The sequence below is a fragment of the Leptonychotes weddellii genome, chromosome 13 (genome assembly GCF_054177405.1).
Source record: "Leptonychotes weddellii isolate Sample4059 chromosome 13, ASM5417740v2, whole genome shotgun sequence".
NCBI lineage: Eukaryota > Metazoa > Chordata > Mammalia > Carnivora > Phocidae > Leptonychotes > Leptonychotes weddellii.
The window spans coordinates 57,440,176-57,463,826 of record NC_138381.1 but is presented as its reverse complement, the minus strand read 5'-3'; the positions used below and the strand labels follow the sequence as shown (position 1 = coordinate 57,463,826).

Genomic DNA, 23,651 nt, shown 5'->3' with positions numbered 1-23,651 from the left:
GCTTAACGACTGAGCCACCCAGGTGCCCCTCCTTTGTAGTTCTTAACTAGCTGGGCATTCCGCTACACCACTGTTGCTGTCACCTATGATGTCATGAGAGTGGCAGCCATTAGCATTACAAGCCACAGCCTGGGCAGTCCCCAGGATCTCTTGAATGGTTCCAGAGAGTGAGTTCTCTGGCTAAAGAAAGCTGCCGCATCTGTCAGGCAGTGTTGATACTCTCATCAAAAGTGATGGTTTCACTCTGCTTAATGTTTTTCTGCTTCTTTCTGTGTCTTGGAGGCTCCTTGAGGGGTTTGATAATCAGGGCAGAGGCAAAAGGTGTGACCACTTCACTCTAGGCCTGTCTGTTCTGTGTGTGTGTGTTTGTTTATTTTACTTTATTTATTTTTTATTTTTAGATTTTATTTATTTGACAGAGAGAGACATAGCGAGAGAGGGAACACAAGCAGGGGGAGTGGGAGAGGGAGAAGCAGGCTTCCCGCTGAGCAGGGAGCCTGATGCGGGGCTCGATCCCAGGACCCCAGGATCATGACTGGAGCTGAAGGCAGACGCTTAATGACTGAGCCACCCAAGGTGCCCGTTTGTTTGTTTATTTTAAATTTTAAGTAGGTTCCAAGCTCAGCCTGGGGCTCGAACGCACAACCCTCAGATCAAGACCTGGGTGCTTAACCAACTGAGCCACCCAGACATCCTGGGGCTTGCCTGTTCTGAATGGTCAGTTTCACTGTAATCCTCAGACCCTTCCAATCACTGGTTGCCTTGGTAATGTCATCACTAACCTTTTTTGAAAACAGTCCCAGGGCCAATCTTGGGGGCCAGGGCAGACATGGCACTGACTTCCCCACCATTGGACCTCAGGTGTAAGTAAGACTTTGATCTCATTGGGGCAAACTTGGTGGAGGGCGCATGGTGGAGGCGGCTGGTGTTGTATGAACCTGGATTCAGGATGACCAAAGAGAGTTGCACCTCAAGTGGATCAGCAATTTTTCTTTTTTTTAAGTAGGCTCCACGCCCAATGTGCGGCTTGAACTCAGGACTCTTGAGATCAAGAGTCGCATGCTCTACCAACTGAGCCAGCCAGATGCCCCAATCAACAATTAAAAAAACTATAGAGGATAGCATGGGGAAATTTTGTTTTAAAGATTTACTTTTTTTATTTGAGAGAGTGCACACATCCATGCAAGTTGGGGGGGGATGGGTGGCGCGAGGGGCAGAGGGAAAGGGAGAGAGAGACCTCCTAAGCAGGCTTCACGCTCAGCACGGAGCGTGACACGGGGCTTGATCTTACAACCCCGAGATGATGACTGAGCCAAAACCCGAGAGTCCGATTCTTAACCAACTGAGCCGCCCAGACGCCCCGGGGAAATGTTTTTTAATGTTACCTCAGAGGGAAAAGCCTTTCCAGGTCTGGCATAAAACTCATAGGCAAAAAAGAAAATGAGAAATCTGCAATCAAAATAGACAAACTTCTGCATGGCAAAAGGCATCATAAAATCAAAAGATTTGAGATAGAAAAAAAAAATTTCAACTCATTCGAAAAAGAGCAGATTTTGTCGAATTGACAAGACAGAGTCTAATAGAAATTGGACAGAGAATCTGGACTGTTCAAAAAAGAATATAGAAATGGCACTTTAAAGGGTGCCTGGCTGGCTCAGTTAGATCTCAGTTGGATCTCGGGGTCATGAGATTGAGCCCCACGTCAGGCTCTGTCCTGAGCGTGGAGCCTGCTTAGGATTCTCCCTCCCTCCCTCTCTCTCTAAGGAAAAAAAAAAAAAGTAACCCAGGTGTATTGCAGCCACAGGTTAAATCAACCATGATAGCCTTTACCGGAAGAGGGGCAGCCCTACGTATACCAGTAAGGAGCCATTTCCAAGATGCATTGTTAAGTCAAAATGTAGAGTGTAAGGTACGTGGACTGCCTTTGGGTGTAGCTCTGCCCTGGGAAGCGAACAGGTGGCCTGGAGCAGAGCAGAGGAGGGAGGGCCAGAGGGAAACTTTCACCCTGTTGTAAATTTTAAGTCTTGTACTGCTATATATATTACCTAGTTGAAAAATAAACAAAATGTGAAAATAGCTACTCTGTGTGTGGCTGTCATATTGAGCCCTGCTGTCTCCCCTGACCACCAGCCTCATTAACCAGCCTCAGGGGCATCTCAGTGATGGTGACTCTGACCTCACTCTCTGACCCCATTCCTCCCAAGTCCCTGTCAGCCCAGCTAACCCAGCCAAGGGCCCTGGTTCCTCCAGGGCTCTCCTAGATTCTGTCCTTCAGCATGTTCTCTCTGCCACCGGGCCTTCCCCAGGCCTGCAGGAACCCTCTTGCCTGAAAAGTCTGCTCACATCACCCTCCTGTATAAAATTCCCCGACAGACAGTGCTTCATTATGCTTGGATTTCAATCCTGACTCAGTCTTGACCTGGAGGAAGCAGGATCTGGCCCTGTTTCACCTGCTCACTTCCTCTTTGCAATGGCCTGGCTGCCTTGTGTACCGAACTCATCCCTGCCCCAGGACTTGAGCTCCTGTCTCCTCCACCTGGAATGCCATGCACTGGCTGGTGAGGGCCTACCCAGCTCTGTCTCAGCCTGTCCCTGCTCCTCATCACTCCCCCTGCTCCGCCTCTCCTAGGTCAGATGCCCTGTTGTGCTTCTTTCTAGCATTTCCTCACTCAGAAATACCTTGTTCTTTACTTGCTCTCCTCCCTAGCATCAAACTCCTTGTAAGTAGGAGTCTTAATCACTTTACTTGACTGTTAATCCTCTGACTTTAAATGGTACTTGGCATTTAGTTAGGTGCTCAGTGTATTTTGAATGGGATGACTTTTGTGACTTCCCATTTATTCATTCTTCCATTCATTCATGGCATGCTCTGGGCTGCTGCTGTGGTCCAGGAAGTGTATTGTGGGTGCAGCAGAAAGCAAGCCGGACTTTGTCCCTGGCTCCCAAGAGGCTCAGGGGCAACACCCTGCAGCACGTGAAACGCAGACAGTGATTTCTAGGATGGCTTTCCAAACTTGCTCTGGAGCTGGTGGGCACCTTCCGTGGCAAGACTCCATGCTCAGAGTACGGAGCGAACCAGTGTTCTGTTGCGCATCACTGCTGGCTCAGCCTGTCCCCTGCTCCCTCTCATTCTCTGCGGCCCGGGCTGGTGCCCTTATTGATACAGATTTGCTCATCATGGGGCTTGAACTCATGATGCTGAGATCAAGACCGGAGCTGAGATCAAGAGTTGGATGCTTAACCGACTGAGCCACCCAGGCGCCCCTACGATTGATATAGATTGATGTGACAATGCTGTTTCATGTGTTTACTTTGCAGAGGAATGTTTGCTGGGGGATTGAAGGAGATGGAGCAGGAAGAGGTCCTGATCCACGGCGTGTCCTACAATGCCATGTGCCAAATCCTGCATTTCATTTATACCTCTGAGTTGGAGCTCAGCCTGAGCAACGTCCAGGAGACGCTGGTTGCCGCCTGCCAGCTGCAGGTGAGGCTGCCCTCGCTCCAGCAAGGCAGACCCAAACCCAGGGGGTGATCCCCAGGTGTCTGCCGGGCAGTGGCGTGAGGGGCGTCAGCAGACGAGGATACCAGGCAGCAAAGGAGACTGCAGGTAGGGCAGAAGCTCTCGGGTGGTGCACGGCTCCGCCAGCCCTAGGCGCCGAACCAGAGCAGCTCCAAACGCCTCCAGGCCCCTTTGCCCTCCGCTCTTCTGCTGGTTCCTTTCTTTCTGCCCGGGTCTCCCCGCCCCGGAGAAGATCCCACATGTCAACACGTGGGCCAACCCCGGGGCAGGTGTGTGATGCCCCACGTGCCCTGATGAAGCTGAGCTGCTCCCCGAGTTGCCCAGGCCTTTTCTGCTCATCCACCCCACTCGGTCTCGCCAGTCTCTTCAAAACTACTTTCCTTTTTGTCATTGAATTTTGAATACTTGTTTTCCTACAGAGCTCAGAAAGTTTTCTGAGGCTTTGACAGCGTGACTTACGTTTTGGAAGGCTGTGTTACCTCGGGGGCGTTGGTGCGGTCACGCAAGGGCTGGGCCTGCACGTGCCTTTGCTTTCAGGAGCCGTTGTCAGATGGTCTCATCTGGCTGAAGAGACGTCTCATCTTACATTTGTTGAAAGTGAAAATGAAATGCTATGCTGAATTCATTATCCTGACCTTTTCTCAGGTCAGAACACGTTTGGGGCCATCAGAAAAAAGTCAGGAAAGCCAACCTGTTCAGGGGTGTCTGGAGGCCCCACACTGTGTGGCAGGGCCCCAGGAATGCCCTGCGGTGTCCCTCTCAGATGGGTGGTGGGGGGAGACCCTTGGCTTGTGCTTGTTGGGTTGGTTTGACCATGGCTCACCATATGCAATGAGTAGATGGAGTTGAGCCAGTGCTCCTGAGTACTTTAGCGCTTCTGAGGCCATTGTGGGGGCAGCACGGGATGGGGAACCCCTGCTTTACCTCGAGCAGCCCAGCTTTTTGGGGTTTTATTTTTAACATAGTGGGCTTCTATGCAAATTTTTTTTTTTTTAAGATTTTATTTATTTATTTATTTGACAGAGAGAGCAAGAGAGATAGAGCGAGCACAAGCAGGGGGAGTGGCAGGCAGAGGCAGAGGCAGAGGCAGAGGGAGAAGCAGGCTCCCCGCTGAGCAGGGGGAGCCCGATGTGGGACTCGATTCCAGGACCCCCGGATCATGACCTGAGCCAAAGGCAGACGCTTAACAAGTGAGCCACCCAGCCTCTCTGCAATGTTTTTTTTTTTTTAAAGATTTTATTTATTTATCTGACAGAGCAGAAGCAGGGAGAGTGGCAGGCAGAGGGAGAGGGAGAAGCAGGCTCCCCGCTGAGCAGGGAGCCAGATGTGGGGCTCCATCCCAGGACCCTGGGATCATGACCTGAGCCACCCAGGCGCCCCCCCCGCAATGTTGTTTTTAAAGCAAGTTTTACTTGGTTTAACAGTTCCAAGTCCATAGGCACCAGGGTCATGTTTGTTCATGTAGCCAGTGACCACATGCTCCCCATGTGCTGTGCCTTGCACTAGTTCAGGATCAGACTATTCCTGGTGTTCCCAGAGACCTGGATCTGAATCCCAGCAAGACTGTCACCACAGGGTAACCCCCGGCAAGGGTTCCTTTCTCTGAGCCTCTCATGGGGCTCCTGCACTGGGCAGGCCTGGGGTGATTCCTCTGTGAGCTTCCCTAGCAGAGGGCCCCCTGCTGTGACAATGAGGATGGGAAGGAGAGGGTGACACTGTCCCTGGGTTTTTCAGGAGCTGCTTCTCCTGCCCACTGAGGGCTGTTTGCTCTCACTTCCTCCCCAGAACCAGGTCCTCAGTTTCCTGGCCCACGACAGATCAGAAGTAGTATTTTAGGAAGAAGAGGCAAAGCAGAAGTGCCTGCCAAGGGAGAAAACAGGTAGTTGAGTGAAGACTTTCAGGACCTAACAGAGCCCTATAGGGACGTTCCATCTGGGGCAGACACATGCCTGGCACTTTGCCTGTTTCCATTCAGCCCTTAGCTAATGACCTGGCAAGCACAGAGTATCTTTGGAATGAGAAAAAAATAAAGATAAAAAGATTTTAAACATTTATTAATAAGCTTCACATACCAGCAGAATTACTCTATGTGTACTGGTTAATTTGTTGATGATGAGTGAGGTATTTGATGATGAGTGAGGTATTCCCATTTTTAGAGCAATTTCAAAATCCTGTTTTCCTAAACAACTTAGCAATGCCTGGGCAGCTTTCTCTAGAGCCCTCCTCTCTATCTCCTTCACCCTGCCATGCTCTGATTGTCTAATCATGTGATAGCCTCTGAGCCTGGGGCTCACTTCTCAGCTCCTACCTTAGCACTGTTCTTCTTACCCACCTTTCAACCCACCAGTTCTGCGTGATTGGAAAAGGGCAGGTGTCGGCCACCTGGGACCCCTGTGCTAGCTAGAATCCTGTAGGGCTCTGCCCAGGCAGGATGGCTTCCAGCCTTTTAAGAACTGAGCGGAGTTCCCCTGAAGGGTGTTGGGTGAGCATCCGAAACGCCCTGCTGACAGTTCTTAGCTCATGGGGGGTTCAGGGCCCTGCTCCTGGGGTAGGGGACGGGTTCCCTGGGGCTGCAGCTTTGGCTGAGCCTGCAGCTGGGGGGGCGGGCGGGGGGTGGGGAGAAGACAGCTAAATATCTTAGAGAGAGCCTGGGATCCCAGGTACCTTCCAGAGCAGGGGTGGCTGATGTGGTGGGCACTGTGCTGCTTCCTGATTCTCTGGAGATTCGCTACTTTTGATCTGAAGGTGTCCTCTCTGTGCCAGATAGTTCCTGGGTGCGGTCTCATTTTCAGTTTATTCCTCTCCGCTTATAGAGGAGGAGACCGAGGCTCAGAGCAGTTAAGAACGTGCCACAGATCTCCTCCAAGCCTGGATTTAAACCCAGTCAGTCTGCAGTGAGCCCCAGTCGCCTCTAGAGTTGGGGGAGAACAGCTCTGCCACGCCTCCACTTCAGGAAAGGTTGGGGGGAGCGGAGGGAGGCCAGCTGTAGCCCACGGCTTTTATCCTTTGTCTCCCTCGCCCAGACACCGTTCCCAGCCCGGGCTTGAATGGGGCTTGTTCTCTTCACAGATCCCAGAAATCATCCATTTCTGCTGTGATTTCCTCATGTCCTGGGTGGACGAAGAGAACATCCTTGATGTCTACCGGCTGGCGGAGCTGTTTGACTTGAGCCGTCTGACCGAGCAGCTGGACACCTACATCCTCAAAAACTTTGTGGCCTTCTCGCGGACTGACAAGTACCGCCAGCTTCCCCTGGAGAAGGTCTACTCCCTCCTCAGCAGCAACCGCCTGGAGGTCTCCTGCGAGACCGAGGTGTATGAGGGCGCCCTGCTCTACCATTACACCCTGGAGCAGGTGCAGGCCGACCAGATCTCACTGCACGAGCCCCCCAAGCTCCTGGAGACAGTGCGTTTTCCCCTGATGGAAGCTGAGGTCCTCCAGCGGCTGCACGATAAGCTGGACCCCAGTCCGCTGAGGGACACGGTGGCCAGCGCCCTCATGTACCACCGCAATGAGAGCCTGCAGCCCAGCTTGCAGGGCCCTCACACAGAGCTGCGGTCGGACTTCCAGTGCGTCGTGGGCTTTGGGGGCATTCACTCCACGCCGTCCACTGTCCTCAGTGACCAGGCCAAGTACCTGAACCCCCTACTGGGAGAGTGGAAGCACTTCACCGCCTCCCTGGCCCCCCGCATGTCCAACCAGGGCATCGCGGTGCTCAACAACTTTGTGTACCTGATCGGAGGGGACAACAATGTCCAGGGCTTCCGCGCCGAGTCCCGGTGCTGGAGGTAGGCGAGGGTGCTGGGCTGAGACTTCGTCTGTGGCTGATGCTGTGGTGTGGGAGTTACAGGCTCAAGAGGCTGCTTGTGGAGTGGGTTCTGCAAGGGCTGAGGCACTAGCCTTTTAAATTAATCTTGTGGCTTGTCGGGGTACACCTGTCTTATGGAGTAAAGTCCAGGCTAATTTGGAGAGTGCGGGCCACCATGAGGCAAGGAAGAGGGGACTGGGCATGCTTGTTTTCGCTCTTGTCCTCTTCTCAGACCCACTCACCATGGGTCACACACCCCACTATCTTGTGGGTGAGGGGCTAGGTTGTGAATGACTGTGCACTTAGACTGGCTGGGCACAGGGATCGGCCTCGGAAGGAGCGGACCGAGTTGCCAGGAGCACTGGGCAGGGCAGCTGCTCCTTCCATCTTGCCCTCTCCAGCTTTGACGTGTCTCATCCCAGGGTCCCTTTGCCCATCAGCTGTGCTCTGCTCTCTTTACCACAAGCCCCTGGTGGAGGATGGCTTCCTGTCCTCCCTCCCTCTTTTGTAGTGTACAGTCCTCAGCCCAGGGGACCCAAAAAGCCAATGGGCATCGCCGAGCTTCATGCCAGATTTCATTACCCCTGCCTGCCCTGGCGTCAGTGATGTTGGTGGGCATGGGGTCCCCCGAGGTCTTCTGAGCAGGCAGTTTTCCAAGAGCAGGAGGGTTATTGTGATGTACTATATATGTTTTTTCTATAGGTTAGGTCTTTATACACAGTTCCTGGTTCATAGCTTCTAAAACCCTTGGAATTACCTAAGAGGAGGGCACTGATTTTGTCTTTTGTTATGTTAACGAGTTAATGCCAGAGTGGCGCCCCCAAGCGCCCTCCCTAGGAACTACACCCAGCATTTCAGCATCAAGCGGCCAGAGCTTCCAACTCTGTGACTCTGGAAGCCCGTGAATGTGAGGGGTTGCTGGTCACCGGGAGAACCAACCCTGCCATTTAGAGGGTTGGAATTTTAGTCGCGCCCTCCGACCTTGGGGAGAGGAGACGGGCCTGTGGTTGAATCAGTTGCCATTGGCCAGTGATTTAATTAACTGTGCCTATGTAGTGAAGCCTACATAAAGGAGGGGGTTGGGAGAGCTTCGGGGTTGGCGACCACCCAGTAGTTGGGGGTGCCGGGAGAGTGGCACACCTACCTGGGGTGGCATGGAAGCTCCCTGCCCTTTCCCCAGACCTTGCTCTGTGCATCTCTTCCTCTCTGGCTGTTCCTGATATATATCTTTTTATAATACATGGGTAATCTAGTAAGTGTAATGTTTCTCTGAGTTCTGTGAGCTGCTCTAGCAGATTAATGAAACCCAAGGAAGGGGGTCCTGGGAACCTCTGATTTATAGCCAGTTGGTCAGAGGCACAACCTGGTGCTTGTGATTGGCATTCTGAGCTGGAGGGGGTCATTGGAACCTTCTGTTAGTAGCCCATAGGTCAGAAGCATAGATAACAGCCTGGGCTTGTGACTAGTGTCTGAAATGGGGACAGGTAGGGTGGCCATACCATCTTGTAGAGTGAGCCCTCACCCCGTGGGATCTGATGCTACCTCCAGGTAGATAGTGTTGGGATTGAGTTGAATTGTAGGACACTTAATTAGTGTCCAGGGAATTGCTTATTGGTGTGGAGAAAATGTCATGCCCCCCCCCGCCCCAACACATACATCAGAATTGACTCCAGGAACCCAAAAGAGGGGGTTTTGTGGACTGTCCTGGTCTGTAGGATGCTTCTAGTTCTGTCAGTCTATTGAGCTGTGATCCCACAAATTTATTTTTGGGGACAGAACGAAGGAATCAGAGTAGATCCCCACAGCCTCAGCTACCATTAGGTGTCCAGGGCCCCTCCACCATACTTCAGTTTGATTTCATGGGATTTGATGTATGTGGGAAGTCTCCATCTTCTGCAAGCTGAAAGAAAGCTGGTACTGCAAAGAGAGAGAGATTGCCAACTGCTTCCATGGCTGTGAATTAGGTACCAACCAAGTTCATGTTCATGTTTCCATCCTCGGGGGTGGGGGGTGGGGTCTGGCCTGGCCATGCCTCACGGAAGTGAGCATGAGGAGAGGGCTCCAGCCACTTCTGCTTTCTGGGCCCCAGGAAGCAATCACCTCTGTTAAACTGAAGAGACCCAAAGCTTGGCAGCTCAAGTACAGTTAAACACAGGACAGGCTGCGTTCAGAAAGGAAGAAACAATGTGTTCATTTTCTCCCTAACCCAAATATCCTCCACAGTGGGTGTGGCAGCACCAGGTTCAGCCTTCCCTTGAAAAGCCTCAAAGCTGCTTTTTTAGGGGCCTATTCCCCTGTTGGAGGGCCAAGGCCAGACCTCCCTGCTGAGAGCAACCCACAGACGTGCAAACCAGGCCTCTCCAGGGTGTTGTGGTCACTAGCCCTTAGCATACAGTGGGGTGGTTGTGTGCCCACAGGGAGGCGGTGGGGCTTTCCCACGAGGCCGGGGGGGGTGGGCACTGCCTGCCCTCAGTCCGCCCTTTTATTGCCTTGCTGTCAGTTTCACTCAAGACTGGTCTAAATTTCCCATTGGTGAACACGTGCTGTGAGTCCCAAGCCAAACTCTGGAGAATGCTAGTATCTGCACCGATGTTTGATAACCACAGCCTCAAACTCCAGTGACAAGGTTGGGTCATTGTGGCAGGTGGGGTGTGTGAGACCTGCCTGGCAAGGGAGGCACTGCGAAGGGGTTGGGGTGCAGTGTCTGCCTAGGTGGTGGGAGGACCCCGGGGTCTGTCATCTCTACAGGGTGGGGAGTTCCATTAATCTCATAGACTTTTAAAACTGCCAGATGGATCTTAATTTGAATGGTCTAAGAGTTTGGTTCTCTTCCTTCTCCCCATCCTTAGTTTATGAGCCTTAGGATCTACAGACTCTCAGAATACAAGAAGACAAAATTTGCAGTTAGGGTTTGCATTTGGGGTGTTGGAGACTTCTCAGGTTATATCAGAGCATTGGTACAACAGGAACTGCACATAAGAAGTTAGCTGTCTTAGCAAATTGTATTTGTACTCCCCCAACCCCGCTTACAAAGTCTACGTTACTCCACTTTGCTTTTGTGAAAGATCTACATTAGTACCTGTTTTCGCTAACCAGTAGAATTCCGAAGAGGATTTTCGCTTTTACGAAAAGAAGATTAAAAGCGAAGATAGTGTTCAGTGTTGGTGTTGCAGCGAGCATTAATAGAGGCAACATGCACCCTGAGCGAGAGTGGCACCTCCAGGCGCCCTCCCTAGGAACTACAAGCGGCCAGAGCTTCGAACTCTCTGAGCATCCGTGCTTTATCTCCATTTATTTTGTGCATCGTTAGCAAGGTGTGACCCGAGGTATCAGAAAAGCCCTGAGAACGGTTATTTTTTGGGTCTGGGAATGCTCAAATTTTTTCCCATGTGAATTAATTGTATTTGCTTTGTTTTATGCCACTTCAGCTTTTGAAAGGTTTCCAAGGAATAGCCTACTTTCATATAGGGGGACCTGTACTGACTGCCCGCCTCGCCCATGGCCTATTGGACCCTACTTAGAATAGCAACTTGTTTTCTCCCTTAGGCATTTCCATGGTTGTTCATATTTCAAAATATATTTTAAAAATTTCTTTGATTGTAATGGACTTCATTAATAGTTATGAGAATGCTTAAGCTGTGGAAACACAGAAGAAAAACGGTCTGCTCAATTTAACAAAGACCCCAGAGCATTTTGTATTAACTCTAGCTTGCACTTCTGAGTTTGCAGTAGGACGATCCAAAAATCTGCCTTAAAGTGACTAAAACTGTTTATATCCTTAGGATTTATTCCAACAAAGTAGAAAATCAATCCAATAAAGAGGAAAAAGTGGTATACAGGACACAGTGGGGAGATAAGAAGTTAGTGCAACTGTGGTTGCGTCTAAAATATTGATGTATGGGATGTGTATGTGTAGTATGTATGTGTGTGTGCACGCGGGTGTTAAATCTGAAACCACAAATCCATATGAATGCATTCGAGGAAGCCGTGAGGGCAGGAGACCAGAAGGAAGCAAGCGGAAGCATCTGGTGGGGCTTGTCTCGCTCTGGTGGAAGATGCTGACTTGCACTTGACCAGAAATGGGGTGAGGGCGACATGTACATGAATGAGAGTCATGCACAGGAGAGGCAGTGGGAAGAGCCCATCCCAGTCAGTTGGCAGGGCCTCTGTGAGGGCTGAGCCCCTGGACTGGCCAGGGCTGCCTGTCCCCAGCTAAACCTTCAACTGGCTGTGCCCCTGGTCATTGAGTTCTTAAATGCCAGGCCCTTCCTGGTCTCTGTGAGAGAGCTCTACTGTCCCAGCCCCTGCTGCACAGTAGACCATGACTTCTGGATAGATCACCCTCTCTGTACCTCTACAGGGGAAAGACGGGTGCTTGTGTGGAGTTTCCCTTGGGATTCCCTGCACGGAGCACTATGCCTGATCCACGTCGGGTGGCCAGCGAATATTTGCAGTGACTGAATGATTTCACTGCTGGTAATCTGTGTTTAATTCATCGAGCAGACAGTGCGTGATCTGCCCTGAGCTACAGTGAGGTCTAGGAATACAGACCCGAACCAGTCCTTTATGAACTCCCTTCCAGTTTGACAAGGACCCTTTTCGTGTGCATTGTCCTTTCTGAGCCCTTGTGATAGCTCTTGTAGGCAGGCGGCATCCTCCCCTCGGGCAGGCGCGGAAGCTGGGTGAATGCCGGAGAGAGGAGAAGCAATGCCTGCACGCACCTGGCTGTCCAGGGGCAGACCAGCTCTCAAACCCAAGTGTCTGTGACCTGTGTGCATGTTCTTGCTCTCTTGTTAGCCCCAGCCCCTGAGGCATCCTGTTTCCTGTCCTTCCTGGCTGGCAGGGAAGAACTGGCCAAAAGGTGTAGGCAGGAAGGAGCAGCTGCAGAGCACGCCTAACCTGTCCTCGGGGGGCAAGGGATGAAACCTGTGTCTTCACCGACCTGTATATGGCACTGACCAAAGAAAACTCTGTTCCTTCTCTATGAGCCAGTTGCAGTTCAGCTTATCCCCTTGGAGTTGGTCTTCCTGTGGAGAAATAAAAACCACTTATCTGAAAGCGACTATAATTATGCACGAGCTGTTGGGCAAGGAGGCTTCAGGAGCAGGCACTCCGATGCTGGTACCTGAGTGGATGTCCGGGGAAGGGGCCAGATGTGGGGCTCGGGCTCACGGCGTCCTGGTCACTCAAGGCTCTGTAATCCTCTGTATTCACCCAAATAGCATACCTGCTTGCATGTCCCGCAGAGTGCCGGGCCCGGGCCATGGAGTAGGGCAGTGCTGAGTGCTGGCAAGGTAGGTGTGGACTGGCCTGTGAAGGGCCAAGGCTGCTAGGCTAAGTGAGGATTTTGGTATGAGCTTGGGCTTGCGGGTGAGTGTGGGATTGGGTGAGCAGAGGGAGCGCGGGGTTCCGTTCAGGACGGGTGAGCAGCCAGCTGGAGATGGCTAGGAGGCCTTTGCCACGTGGGTCCGACATGCCAGAGGAAGTGAGGGGTGATAGTTGGTCTCCTGGGATGGCTGAGATCGCATGGGTAGAGCATGTGAAGGCCTTCAAAGGCAGATGAGGGGCAGAGCAGCCTCAGGGCCATGGGAGGGGGTAGTTGCACAAAGGAGCTCAGAATGAAGCTGCTGCTTGGGGATATGACGTTTTTAAAAGGTTGATGGAGAAAGAAGGCAGGCTTGGGGACAGCTGTGTCTCCCAGGAAAGGGGTGTCGGGAGAGGAAGCTTTGCAGCGCTGGGGCTCGGCAGGAGCTCAGGAGAAGCTAGGCAGTGGTCAGCTTCCCTGGCCTCCTCTAACTGTTCTCCTGGGAAGCCCCTCAGCACAGCATTGCTCCTCTGGCCGCGCGGGCCTGCTGTAGTCAGCCCAGCATGGCAGTTCATTCTCACTCCACCAGCTGGCAACAGGCAGCTTAGGAGAGGAGCATGAATTGATGGAGGGGTGGGCTGTGACAGGAGCCTGGCAGATCACCCCAGAAGGAGTGTTGGCATTGACTGGAGGCTGGGAGGCTGTTGTGTCTGTCCACGGGTGGGGCCATAATTGGGCATTCCTGAATGGGGACAGGGCCGTGTGGACCATAGATCTGGATAGGTGAGATGGAGACGGCTGTAGGAACAGCCATGGGGCAGCTTGGGGTGGACAGATGGGTGGGCTAGAAACCCTCCCCATGAGATTACGCCCAGAACGTATTGGCATTGTGGGCAGAAACCCAAGGGGCTCCTGGCCATGCCTTCCAGGCTCTGTGCTGGGGACACACCCATGTTCAGGCAGGTAGCAGCCTGCTGGTGTGGTTGTGGGTAGGCATGTGCTGGTGTGTCAGGGCAGCTGGGTGGGGGAGTGGATCAGGGTACAGCGGTGGAACAGGAGGTATGGGCCTGCTAGCCAGGCTTTCTGGCCACTCAGTGATACACTGCCCTCATGTTCCCTCAAAAGGTATGACCCAAGGCACAACCGCTGGTTCCAGATCCAGTCCCTGCAGCAGGAGCACGCGGACCTATGTGTGTGTGTTGTGGGCAGGTACATCTATGCGGTGGCGGGGCGCGACTACCATAATGATCTGAATGCTGTGGAGTGTTACGATCCCACCACCAATTCCTGGGCTTACGTGGCTCCGCTCAAGAGGGAGGTAAGGAAACCTCGCCAAGAGGGGCCTTTTCCTGCCCACTTTCCTTCCAGGGTGTGCAGAGAGAGTGGATGGCCAAGCCAGGGAAGCAGGCCTAGTGGGTACCTCCAAAGATGCTGCACTGTGATTGGGACAGGGGACCCCTGAGGTTCGGCCAGCCCCCGGGGGGAGATCCTCACCAAGTGTACACCACATCCTGTTCCCCAGAATTTCATCCCCACCTTGGTTTTGCCACCTTAGTCCCAGGAAGCTGCTTTATTTTTTATTTTTTTATTTTCTTAAAGATTTTATTTATTTGAGAGAGAGAATCTGAAGCAGACTCCCTGATCGTGGAGCCCGACATGGGGCTCGATCCTATGACTGCGAGATCAGGACCTGAGCTGAAACCAGGAGTTGGAGGATCAACTGACTGAGCCACCCAGGTGCCCCCCCAGGAAGCTGCTTTTAACCCTGCAGTTCAAATGTAGACCGAAGCCTTCCCCTTGTCTGTCCCTCAGCACAGTTGAGCTGAGCTGAAATGTGTCCAAAGATGTTGTTAAACAGGAGGGACACTGATAGGGGAGGGTGCAGGAGCCTCAGACTTCTGCACGGGCCTCCCAGAGGGTGGGGCCTTTGAAAAGCAAAAAAAACCACTTTAGAAGTTGTATTTCATATTTATTTGCTTGTTTTTAAAGATCATGTGTATCCAGGGGTATCCCTGGGCACTGTAGAAGCGGAGGATGGCATGGGGACACACGTGGGGCTCTTGTCCAGGCTCTGCCACAAGAGCTCCTGCCTTTCTGAACCTCTTTCTGCATCTCCTCTCATCTCCAATCCTCCCAAGGCTGTAGTCTCTGACCTCACGGGGCTGAGGTCTCCCTGATGGGTCCAGCTTTTCTCCATGGCCCACAAGGCCTCTGAGGCCAGGGGTTCTCACTGTAGTTCCTCCCAGGCAGGGAAAGCTGGCCTGCTCCTCGCTCCTCAGCTTCCCTGGGGAAGGAAGCACCTCTGGTGGAGTACTTCCTACTCTCAATCTGCAGAAAGGAAGAGATTTTGCATGGGAAAGATCAGGGGGTCCTTGAGATCTAATGGACCCCTGAATTCTGTCCTGGAAAAGAATGAGTAGGAATGGGGGGTGTTGGGCTCCAGGCGGGGGGCGGCGGTGGTGGGGGTTGTTTCTTTGGAAGCTGCAGGTCTCTGATGTGGCCACAGGGGGGCAGCCTCGGCCTTCAACCAGGTTCTCCCTATCAATGTTCCTTCCTTCCTTCATACCATTCATTTATTCAGCTACTATTTATTAAGCACCTACCATATACCAAGCCCTGGGAATCCAGTGGTGATAAAAGATGAGAAAAGTTCCCCTCCAGACCATGTTGTTCACAGCCTAATAGAGAGACCACTCTTAACCACTAAACAAATCAGTAGAGTAATTGCCAATTGTGCTCAGTTGATGAAGGAATTGAGAGGGTTGAGCTCACCATTGTGCAGGGAGGGGGCTCTGGCAGGACTAATCTGAAAAGACTGGGGAAGGCCCATATGAAAGAGATGTTGATTAGACCAAGGTCTAAAGGAAGCAGCTGCTGGGAGAGGGAAGAAGGAGCTCCCAGGCCAGGAGGGGGACTTCCCCATCTGAGAAAGAGGGATGGCATGAGGAGGGATTGTGAAGAGACAAGGATAGAGAGGAGCAGCTCCTGAGCCATCGGGCGGTCCAGGTGGGGGTGATGGTGGCTTGGCTTAGGGTAGAGGCTGTGGGGAAGGAGAGAGATGGGCAGGTTTGAGGTATAGTTTGGAGGTAAACGGACCAGACTTGCTGATGGATCAGACGTTAGAGAATGAAAGGGGGTAGATCATGGAAGATGCCCAGGTTCCAGGTTTGAGCACCTGGGTGGATGGCTAAGCTGCTGACCAAGAGGACAATTGGGTTTGGGAATGAAAAAGAAAAGGAAGGGTTCCATATAGAACATGATAAATATTCCAATGGGAAATGTTAGTTTGACATTAAAAGTCCAGCTCAGGGAACTGGTGAGCCAGGAGATAGAAATGTAGAGGCTTTGTCAGGACATGATCGTGTGCTGGCCATGGGAACAGTTGTGATCAGCTCAGAGGAGTAGGGACTATAAGAGGCTTGTGGAGGGGCAGCCAGGGAGGTAGATGGGAAATCTGCCAGAGAGCAGGGAGGGGTTCTTCTGTGAGCTGAGGGGGCCCCCAGGACCTGGAGAAGGCAGGTATGCAGCCCACATTGCTAACATAGAACCCACAGTCAGACATAGCAAATGACTGAGGGAAAAGGCTGTTAGCCTCATCCGTTTGACACATTCTCTTAACTGTTTCTTAGGGACCCACGTAATGCTGAGTCCCACCAGTGTGGCACTATTAAGAACTGGTTGCTGACATGCCCCCAACAGACCATGAACTCCCTGTCCCAGCAGCAGGCAAAGTGCTGCCATCCTGTGTTCCAGAGGAGAAAAAGGATCTCTGCAGGCAACTCTCTCACTTAAAAACCTCCCCAGAGGGGCGCCTGGGTGGCTCAGTCGTTAAGCGTCTGCCTTCGGCTCAGGTCATGATCCCAGGGTCCTGGGATCGAGCCCCACATCAGGCTCCCTGCTCAGCAGGGAGCCTGCTTCTCCCTCTCCCACTCCGCCTGCTTGTGTTTCCGCTCTTGCTGTCTCTCTCTGTCAAATAAATAAATGAAATCTTTAAAAAAAAATACAACCTAACACAACTGACTCAAAGCTAAATAGATAATTTGAATAGCCCTCTACCTGTTAAGGAAATTGAACTTCCCAAGAAGAAAGGTCCAGGCCTAGATAGTTTTATTGAAAAGTTCTACTAAACATTTAAAGAAAAGTTAACACCAATTCTGCATATTGTTTTTTTCCGGAAAATATGGAAAAAGGAGGGAATACTTCCCAGTTCATCTTATGAGGTTAATACTAACTTGATAACAAAACCAGACAAAGAGTGTCCCCAAAAAAGACAAATCTCATAAATCTACATATGAATATTCTTCATTAAATATTAGCAAATAGAATTATCCCCCCTTGATAAAAGAAATGCATGACAAATGGAGTTGATTACAGAGATAGGAGGCTAGTTCCATATTTGAAATTCAGTCAGTGTATAATCCACCATGTTAAAAATCACACAATTATATCAGTCAAAGCAGAAAAAGAATTTGACAATATTTTGCATCCGTTTATGATCAAACTAAAAAAATAATAGAGTTTCCTCAACTTGACGAAGAGCATCTACAAAAATCCTACTGCTAATACTGTGTTTAATCGTGAAAGACTGAGTTGAATGTTTTTCCTAAGATGGGGAGCAGGGCAAGGATGTCTGCTCTCACCACTCTTATTCATCATAGTCCTGGAGGGTCTGGCCAGTGAAACATGGCAAGAAAAGAAAATAAAGCATGCAGATTGAAAGGAAGAAATAAAACTGACCCTAAGGATGAATAAGTTGTGCAAAGTCTAAAGGAAGCTACCGGGGCACCTGGGTGGCTCAGTCAGTTGTGTCCAACTCTTAACCCCATGTCGGGCCCCAGCACAGAGTCTGCTTGAGGTTTTCTCTCTCCCTCTGCCCCTCCCCCTGCTCACATACTCTCTTTTTCTGAAGTAAATAAATAGATAAAATCTTAAAGGAATGTACCAAAAAAAAAAAAAAAAAGAACCTAGCACTAATAAGTGAGTTCAGTGAGATTGTAGGATATAAGATAAATCTGCGAAAATCCATTGCGTTTTTGTATATTAGCAATGAACATGTGGACACTGAAATGGGAAATACTATTTATAATTGCTCAAAAAAATGAAATACTTAGGTATAAAGTTAACACTTACGGAATTTATATGCTAAAAATTATAAAATGCTGATGAAAGAAAAGAAGATGTAAATAAGTGGGGAGACATACCATGTACATGGATTGGAAGACTCAAATAATAAAGATGTTAGTTCTTCCCGAATTGATAGATGGTGTTTAACTCAATTCCTATCAAAATTCTAGCAACAATTTTTATAGATATAGATGAGACTATTCTGAGATTTACATGGAAGGGCAAAGGATCTAGAATACCTCAATTTTGTAAGGGAATAAAGTGGGGAGGGGCGCCTGGGTGGCACAGTCCGTTAAGCATCTCACTCTCCTTCAAATAAATAAAATCTTTATTTATTTGACAGAGAGAGACATAGCGAAAGACGGAACACAAGCAGGGGGGAGTGGGAGAGGGAGAAGCAGGCTTCCTGCCGAGCAGGGAGCCCGATGCAGGGCTTGATCCCAGGACCCTGGGATCATGACCTGAGCCAAAGGCAGATGCTTAACAACGGAGCCACCCAGGCGCCCTATGTCCATCTGATTTTTGATGAAGATGCAAAAGCAATTGAATGAAGAAAAGATAACTTTTCAACAAATTATACGAGAGCAGTTGGAATCCTTAAGCAAAGAAAATGAACATTGACCCAAGTCTCATACTTTATACAAAAATTAACTCAAAGTGGTTTATGAGCTTAGCTGTAAAATGTAAATCTATATAGTACTTAGGGGGAAAAAAGTAGAAGAAAATCTTTGGGATCTAGGACTGGGCAACAAATACTTAGACTTGACCCCCAAAGCATGAGCCATAAAAAGAAAAATCGATAAATGGGACTTCATCAGAACTACGGGGCAGGGGGTTATCAGATGGCAGACAAGCACATGAGATGTTCAACGTCATTAGTCATTAGGGAAGCGCAAATGAGACCCACAGTGAGAAAAAACCACCTGTCAGAGTGGCTGAAATAAAAACTAGTCCAACAGCCAGTGCTGGTGGGGCTGCAGAGAAGCTTAGTTGCTCATACGTTGCTGATGGGAATGTAAAATGGTACAGCTACACTGGGAAGGAATTTCATAATGCCTTTATTTATTTTTAAAGATTTTATTTATTTATTTGACAGAGAAAGAGAGCACAAGTAGGCAGAGAGGCAGGCAGAAGGAGAGGGAGAAGCAGACTCCCCGTGAGCAGAGAGCCCAACACGGGGCTCGATCCCAGCACCCCGGGGATCATGACCCGAGGTGAAGGCAGACGCTTAACTGACAGCCACCCAGGTGCCCCTTTCACAATGTCTTTAAATAGTTAACTTCTAACTAACCATGCAACTCAGCAGTTGCAGTCCTGGGCATTTATCCCAGAAAAATGAAAACTCTGTACACAAACATTTATAGTGGTTTATTGGTCACAGCCAGAAACTGGAAACAAATCAGATGTCCTTCAACAGGTGCCTGGCTAAGCAAACTGTAGCAGATACGCAGCATGAAATTCTACTCAGCAATAAAAACGAACAAACTATGGACACAAACAAGCAACAGTCTAGATGAACCTGAGGTAGCATAGAAAGCCTGTTCTAAAAGGCTGCGTGATTCCATTCATATAACACTCTTGAAATGACAGAATTATAGAAATGGAGAAACAGATTAAAGAGGGGGTTCAGGGCAGGGGGGATGTGGGTATGATTACAGACCGGCAACAGGAGGGATCCTACTGGAGGTAGAAGTGTCTTGTGTTGACTGGGTCAACGTCAGCATCCTGGTTGTGTTATTGGGCTAGAGTTATACTAGCTTATCATTGAGGAGCCTGGGTAAAGGGTACATGGTGTCTGTATTATTTTCTTAACAACTACGTGTGAATCTACACTTACTTCAAAATGAAAAGTTTAGGGCACCTGGGTGGCTCAGTCGGTTAAGCAACTGCCTTCGGCTCAGGTCATGATCCCAGAGGCCTGGGATCGAGCCCCGCATCGGGCTCCCTGATCAGCGGGAGCCTGCTTCTCCCTCTCCCTTTGCCTGCCACTCCCCCTGCTTGTGCGCTCTCTTTCTCTCTCTCTCTCAAATAAATAAATAAAATCTTAAAAAAAAAAATGAAAAGTTTAATTAAAAAAAAACAAACCCAAGGGGTGCCTGGATGGCTCAGTCAGTTAAGCGTCTGCTTTTGGCTCAGGTCATGATCCCGGGGTCCTGGGATCAAGTCCCGCTTCAGGCTCCTTGCTCAGTGGGGAGCCTGCTTCTCCCTCTGCTTGTATGCTCCCTCTCTCTCTCTCTGTCAAATAAATAGATAGATGGATAGATAGATAAATTCTTTAAAAAAACCCAAGTAAATAAATAAATACATAAATAAATACATTCTTTAAAAAAAAAACAAAATCCAAGCACCAAAGCCTTCCCAGGTCCCCACCATTGATGAGAGAAGACCCAACCCCTTGGTTTGTGTCCTGCCCACTGCTCTGTCCCCTGTCCACCTCTCCAGCCCTTTGCTGTGTTACCACACAGCCTGAGGGTCAGTGGCTGGCTCTGTAACAAGCTCTGGAGCTTCCACACCCCATGGGGCTCCTCTACCCCCAAAACACACAGTGCTCTGCCTTGGGGCCCATGGGCCCAGCGTAAAGGCCTTGCTCGGCGGGGGTTTGAGCAAGTGAGTATGAGCATAGAGTAGGGACCAGTGTGAGGGGTCTAGCTGGCTGGGCAGGGAGGGGATCCCCTGCCAGGGTGCACGGAGAAGTCTGAGGACCGAAATCAAAAGCAGGGTGGTGTGTTTTCTTCCTCCACACATAACCATCACTAAAATGGCATTGTTCTTTGTGTTTGATTTTGCATCTCACTTTCCTCCTCACCATATCGTTAGATATTATTTGTGAACAGATTTTGCAAGTGGGGTCAGGAGGCCTGGAGGATTGGCTGGTAACTGGGAGTGGGGGAGAGGTGGAGGCCGCTGAGGATGGGTCAGGTATCCCCAGAAGTGCTATCTCCTCCCGTGACTGGCTCTAAAGTCTGTGCTTTGATTGCTTTGAGCCCCCCATGCAGATGTCTCGTTTAGGGGCAAGGGAAAGACAAAGATCCCAGAGTCACCTCTGGGTCCGTAGACTCGTCCCCTATTGGGGTAAGGTCAGGGTGGATGACTAGGACCGAATCAGGGAGTGTTCTCCACAGAATGTGAGGTGAAAGTTGGGGACCCCATGAGGGATGGTGTGCCACTGTGGGGTATAAGCGGCCTCCGTGAGGGCCCTGGTTGCCTTCCCTCACGGCTCTCTTGCCCCCTGGCTTCTCTTGGTGGCAGGTGTATGCCCATGCGGGCGCCACGCTGGAGGGGAAGATGTACATTACCTGTGGCCGCAGAGGGGAGGACTACCTAAAGGAGACGCACTGCTATGACCCGGACAGCAACACCTGGCACAGCCTGGCTGATGGACCCGTGCGGCGGGCCTGGCATGGCATGGCCACGCTCCTGGACAAGCTGTACGTGATCGGGGGCAGCAACAACGACGCTGGTTACAGGAGGGACGTGCACCAGGTGAGCAGAGCTGGGCTGCCCACGCACGTGTTCTTCCCATCCCTTCCAGTTGTTTTGGATGAAAAATTAATTGCAGCATGTATGCCTTTTTATTTTTTATTTATTTTTATTTTTTAGATTTTATTTATTTATTTGAGAGAGAGAATGAGACAGAGAGAGAGAGCATGAGATGGGGGAGGATCAGAGGGAGAAGCAGACTCCCTGCTGAGCAGGGAGCCCGATGCGGGACTCGATCCCGGGACTCCAGGATCATGACCTGAGCCGAAGGCAGTCGCTTAACCAACTGAGCCACCCAGGCGCCCTGTATGCCTTTTTATTAAACAGGCTTTATTTTTTATAGCAGTTTTAGGTTCCCAGCAAAATTGAACAGAAGGTGCAGAGATTTGCCATACACCCCCATCCCTGCACACGTGGTCTCCCTCACCATCAACGTCCCCCACCAAAGTGAGACATTTGTTACGATCCTTGAACCCACCATGATACGCTCTTACCCCAAGCCGGTAGTTTACATCAGGGTTCGGTCTGGGGTGGTGTACATTCTTTGGGTTTGGACCAATGACCTGTATCCACCGTTACAGTATCAGGCAGGGTACTTTCATTTGTTTTGATTATTAAAAACATTAATTATAAAGTTAGTATAACCGCATTGCAGATTGTTTGAATAATGGATAAGGTTGAGGAAAAGCACCCATCATCCCGCTCGGTGCCACTGTGTTTTAGTCCTGCCTGTGCGTGGTTTCCACCTAACTGTAGGTAAAGAGCACTCCAGTCTGCTTCTGGCTGAAGTTTGTTGTGGCTGTTTTCCAGTTTCATACTCGATTTCTATAGCCACTGCCAACCTCAGTGGCCGTGCAGAATTCTGTCACGTTGGTGTGTCATTTGGGTTGGCCCAAGTTTTGACTATTCCAAGTCACATAGGTAATATTTACTCTGCAGTGCGTTTCGGGTATTTTGGGTTGTTTTCTTAGGTGAGAGCTCTGCTTCTCAAAGTGTGGTCCCAGGCCAGCAGCATCTGCATCACTGGGAACTTGTTAGAAATGCAGGTTCTCAGGTCCCGCCCCAGACCCACTGAATTGGAAACTCTGGGGCGGGGCTCAGCCAGGCCCCGAGTGGTGAGAACCCCTGGGCTCTCCTGGATCTCCTATTGCTGCCATGACAAATCACCACCGGCTTAATAACTTGAAACAATATAAGTGTATTCTTAGAGTTTGTAGGTCCTTAAGTCTGGTGTGGTCTCACTGGGCTAAAATCCAGGTGTCCTCAGGGCATCTGTCCTTTTTGGGGCCTTAGGGGAGAATCTGGCTTCTTGCTCACACAGGTTATCAGAATTCAGTTCCCTGCGTGTGTAGAACTAAGGTCCCTGTTTCTTTGCTGGCTGTCGGCTAAAGGTCCTTCTCGGCTTCTAGAGGTCTCTGCATTCCCTGGCATGGGGCCGCTTCGTCCTCAGCCAGCAACAGCAGGTTGTCCTTCTGTCTTCTCTTCCCTCCTGGTAGACTTTCCCCCTCTGCTTTCAAGGACTTGTGCAATTAGATGGGCCCACCTGGCAAGCCCAGGACAACCTCCCCACCTCGAGGTCCGTACCCTGAAGCATGTCTGCAGGGTCCCTTTTGCTGTGTAAAGTAACACAAGTTTTAGAGATTTAGGGCATGGACTTCTTTGGAGGGTCATTTTTCTGCCTCCCACAGATGGAGAACCAAAGGTGATTATTAAGTCAAAAAGATAAGATTTTTGTGGCTCTCAATACATATTGTCAAACAGCTTTCCCGGAGCGTCAGGCAAACGCCCAGACGAATGGCTTCATTATGCATTTATCAGCATTGGGTCTTGTGATTTTTCTTCCCCCGGTGGCTGCTAGCTGTCAGGGACAAATTTAACTCCTGTTTTACATTTCTTGGATTACGAAGAGGTGGAACATTTTCCCATGTGTTTGTTTACTGCTCGGGGGAATTTTGGAGACGTGAGAATGTTGACGGTCATCACTAGTCCGCAAGTTAACGATTTACACATTTTATCTGCACTTCCTCCTGCCGTTGGGTGCTGTGAGGGAATTAGCTGGGGTCCGTGTCTTTGGTCAGTTTCAGTTTTGTGGAGGGGAGAGAACCCCAGACCTTAGAGAAGAACAGCATGCTAGTGTGCCTACGGGGAGGTGCCACACACCTGGGGCCACAGGCAGGCTGAGGGCCCTGGAGGCAGGACAGAGCGTCGGCCTGGCCCGTGGACGGGCCATTTTAATGCTGGCACCAGACTCTTCCTCCAGGGGAGCTGGGTTTACACACAGCCTGGCTGTGTCCCTCAGCCTTGGTCTGAATCCAGGGCCTGGCCAAGAGTGCTGCCCTGCCCGGCTGGCCCAGGGCGGCCTGGCAGCCCCGTCTCGGCAGGTGCCCAGCTTTACTCTGACCTTGGCATTGCAG

The 23,651-nt window shown here is 50.5% G+C and overlaps 1 protein-coding gene across 4 annotated transcripts in view; it reads left to right on the top strand.

The window, feature by feature from the left end:
* The window catches only part of KLHL22 (kelch like family member 22), a 36,207-nt gene that overhangs the window by 11,591 nt on the left and 965 nt on the right, over positions 1–23,651 (top strand). For 3 of the 4 annotated variants that reach the window (XM_081801655.1, XM_081801654.1, XM_081801656.1), the window contains 4 exons: positions 3,319–3,484; positions 6,590–7,308; positions 13,759–13,951; positions 21,007–21,240. In XM_081801655.1, the coding sequence (XP_081657781.1) occupies positions 3,319–3,484; positions 6,590–7,308; positions 13,759–13,951; positions 21,007–21,240 (1,312 nt within the window). Of the gene's footprint in view, positions 1–3,318; positions 3,485–6,589; positions 7,309–13,758; positions 13,952–21,006; positions 21,326–21,549; positions 23,639–23,651 lie in introns of those variants that run through there. The other variant, XM_081801657.1, reaches the window with a different exon arrangement.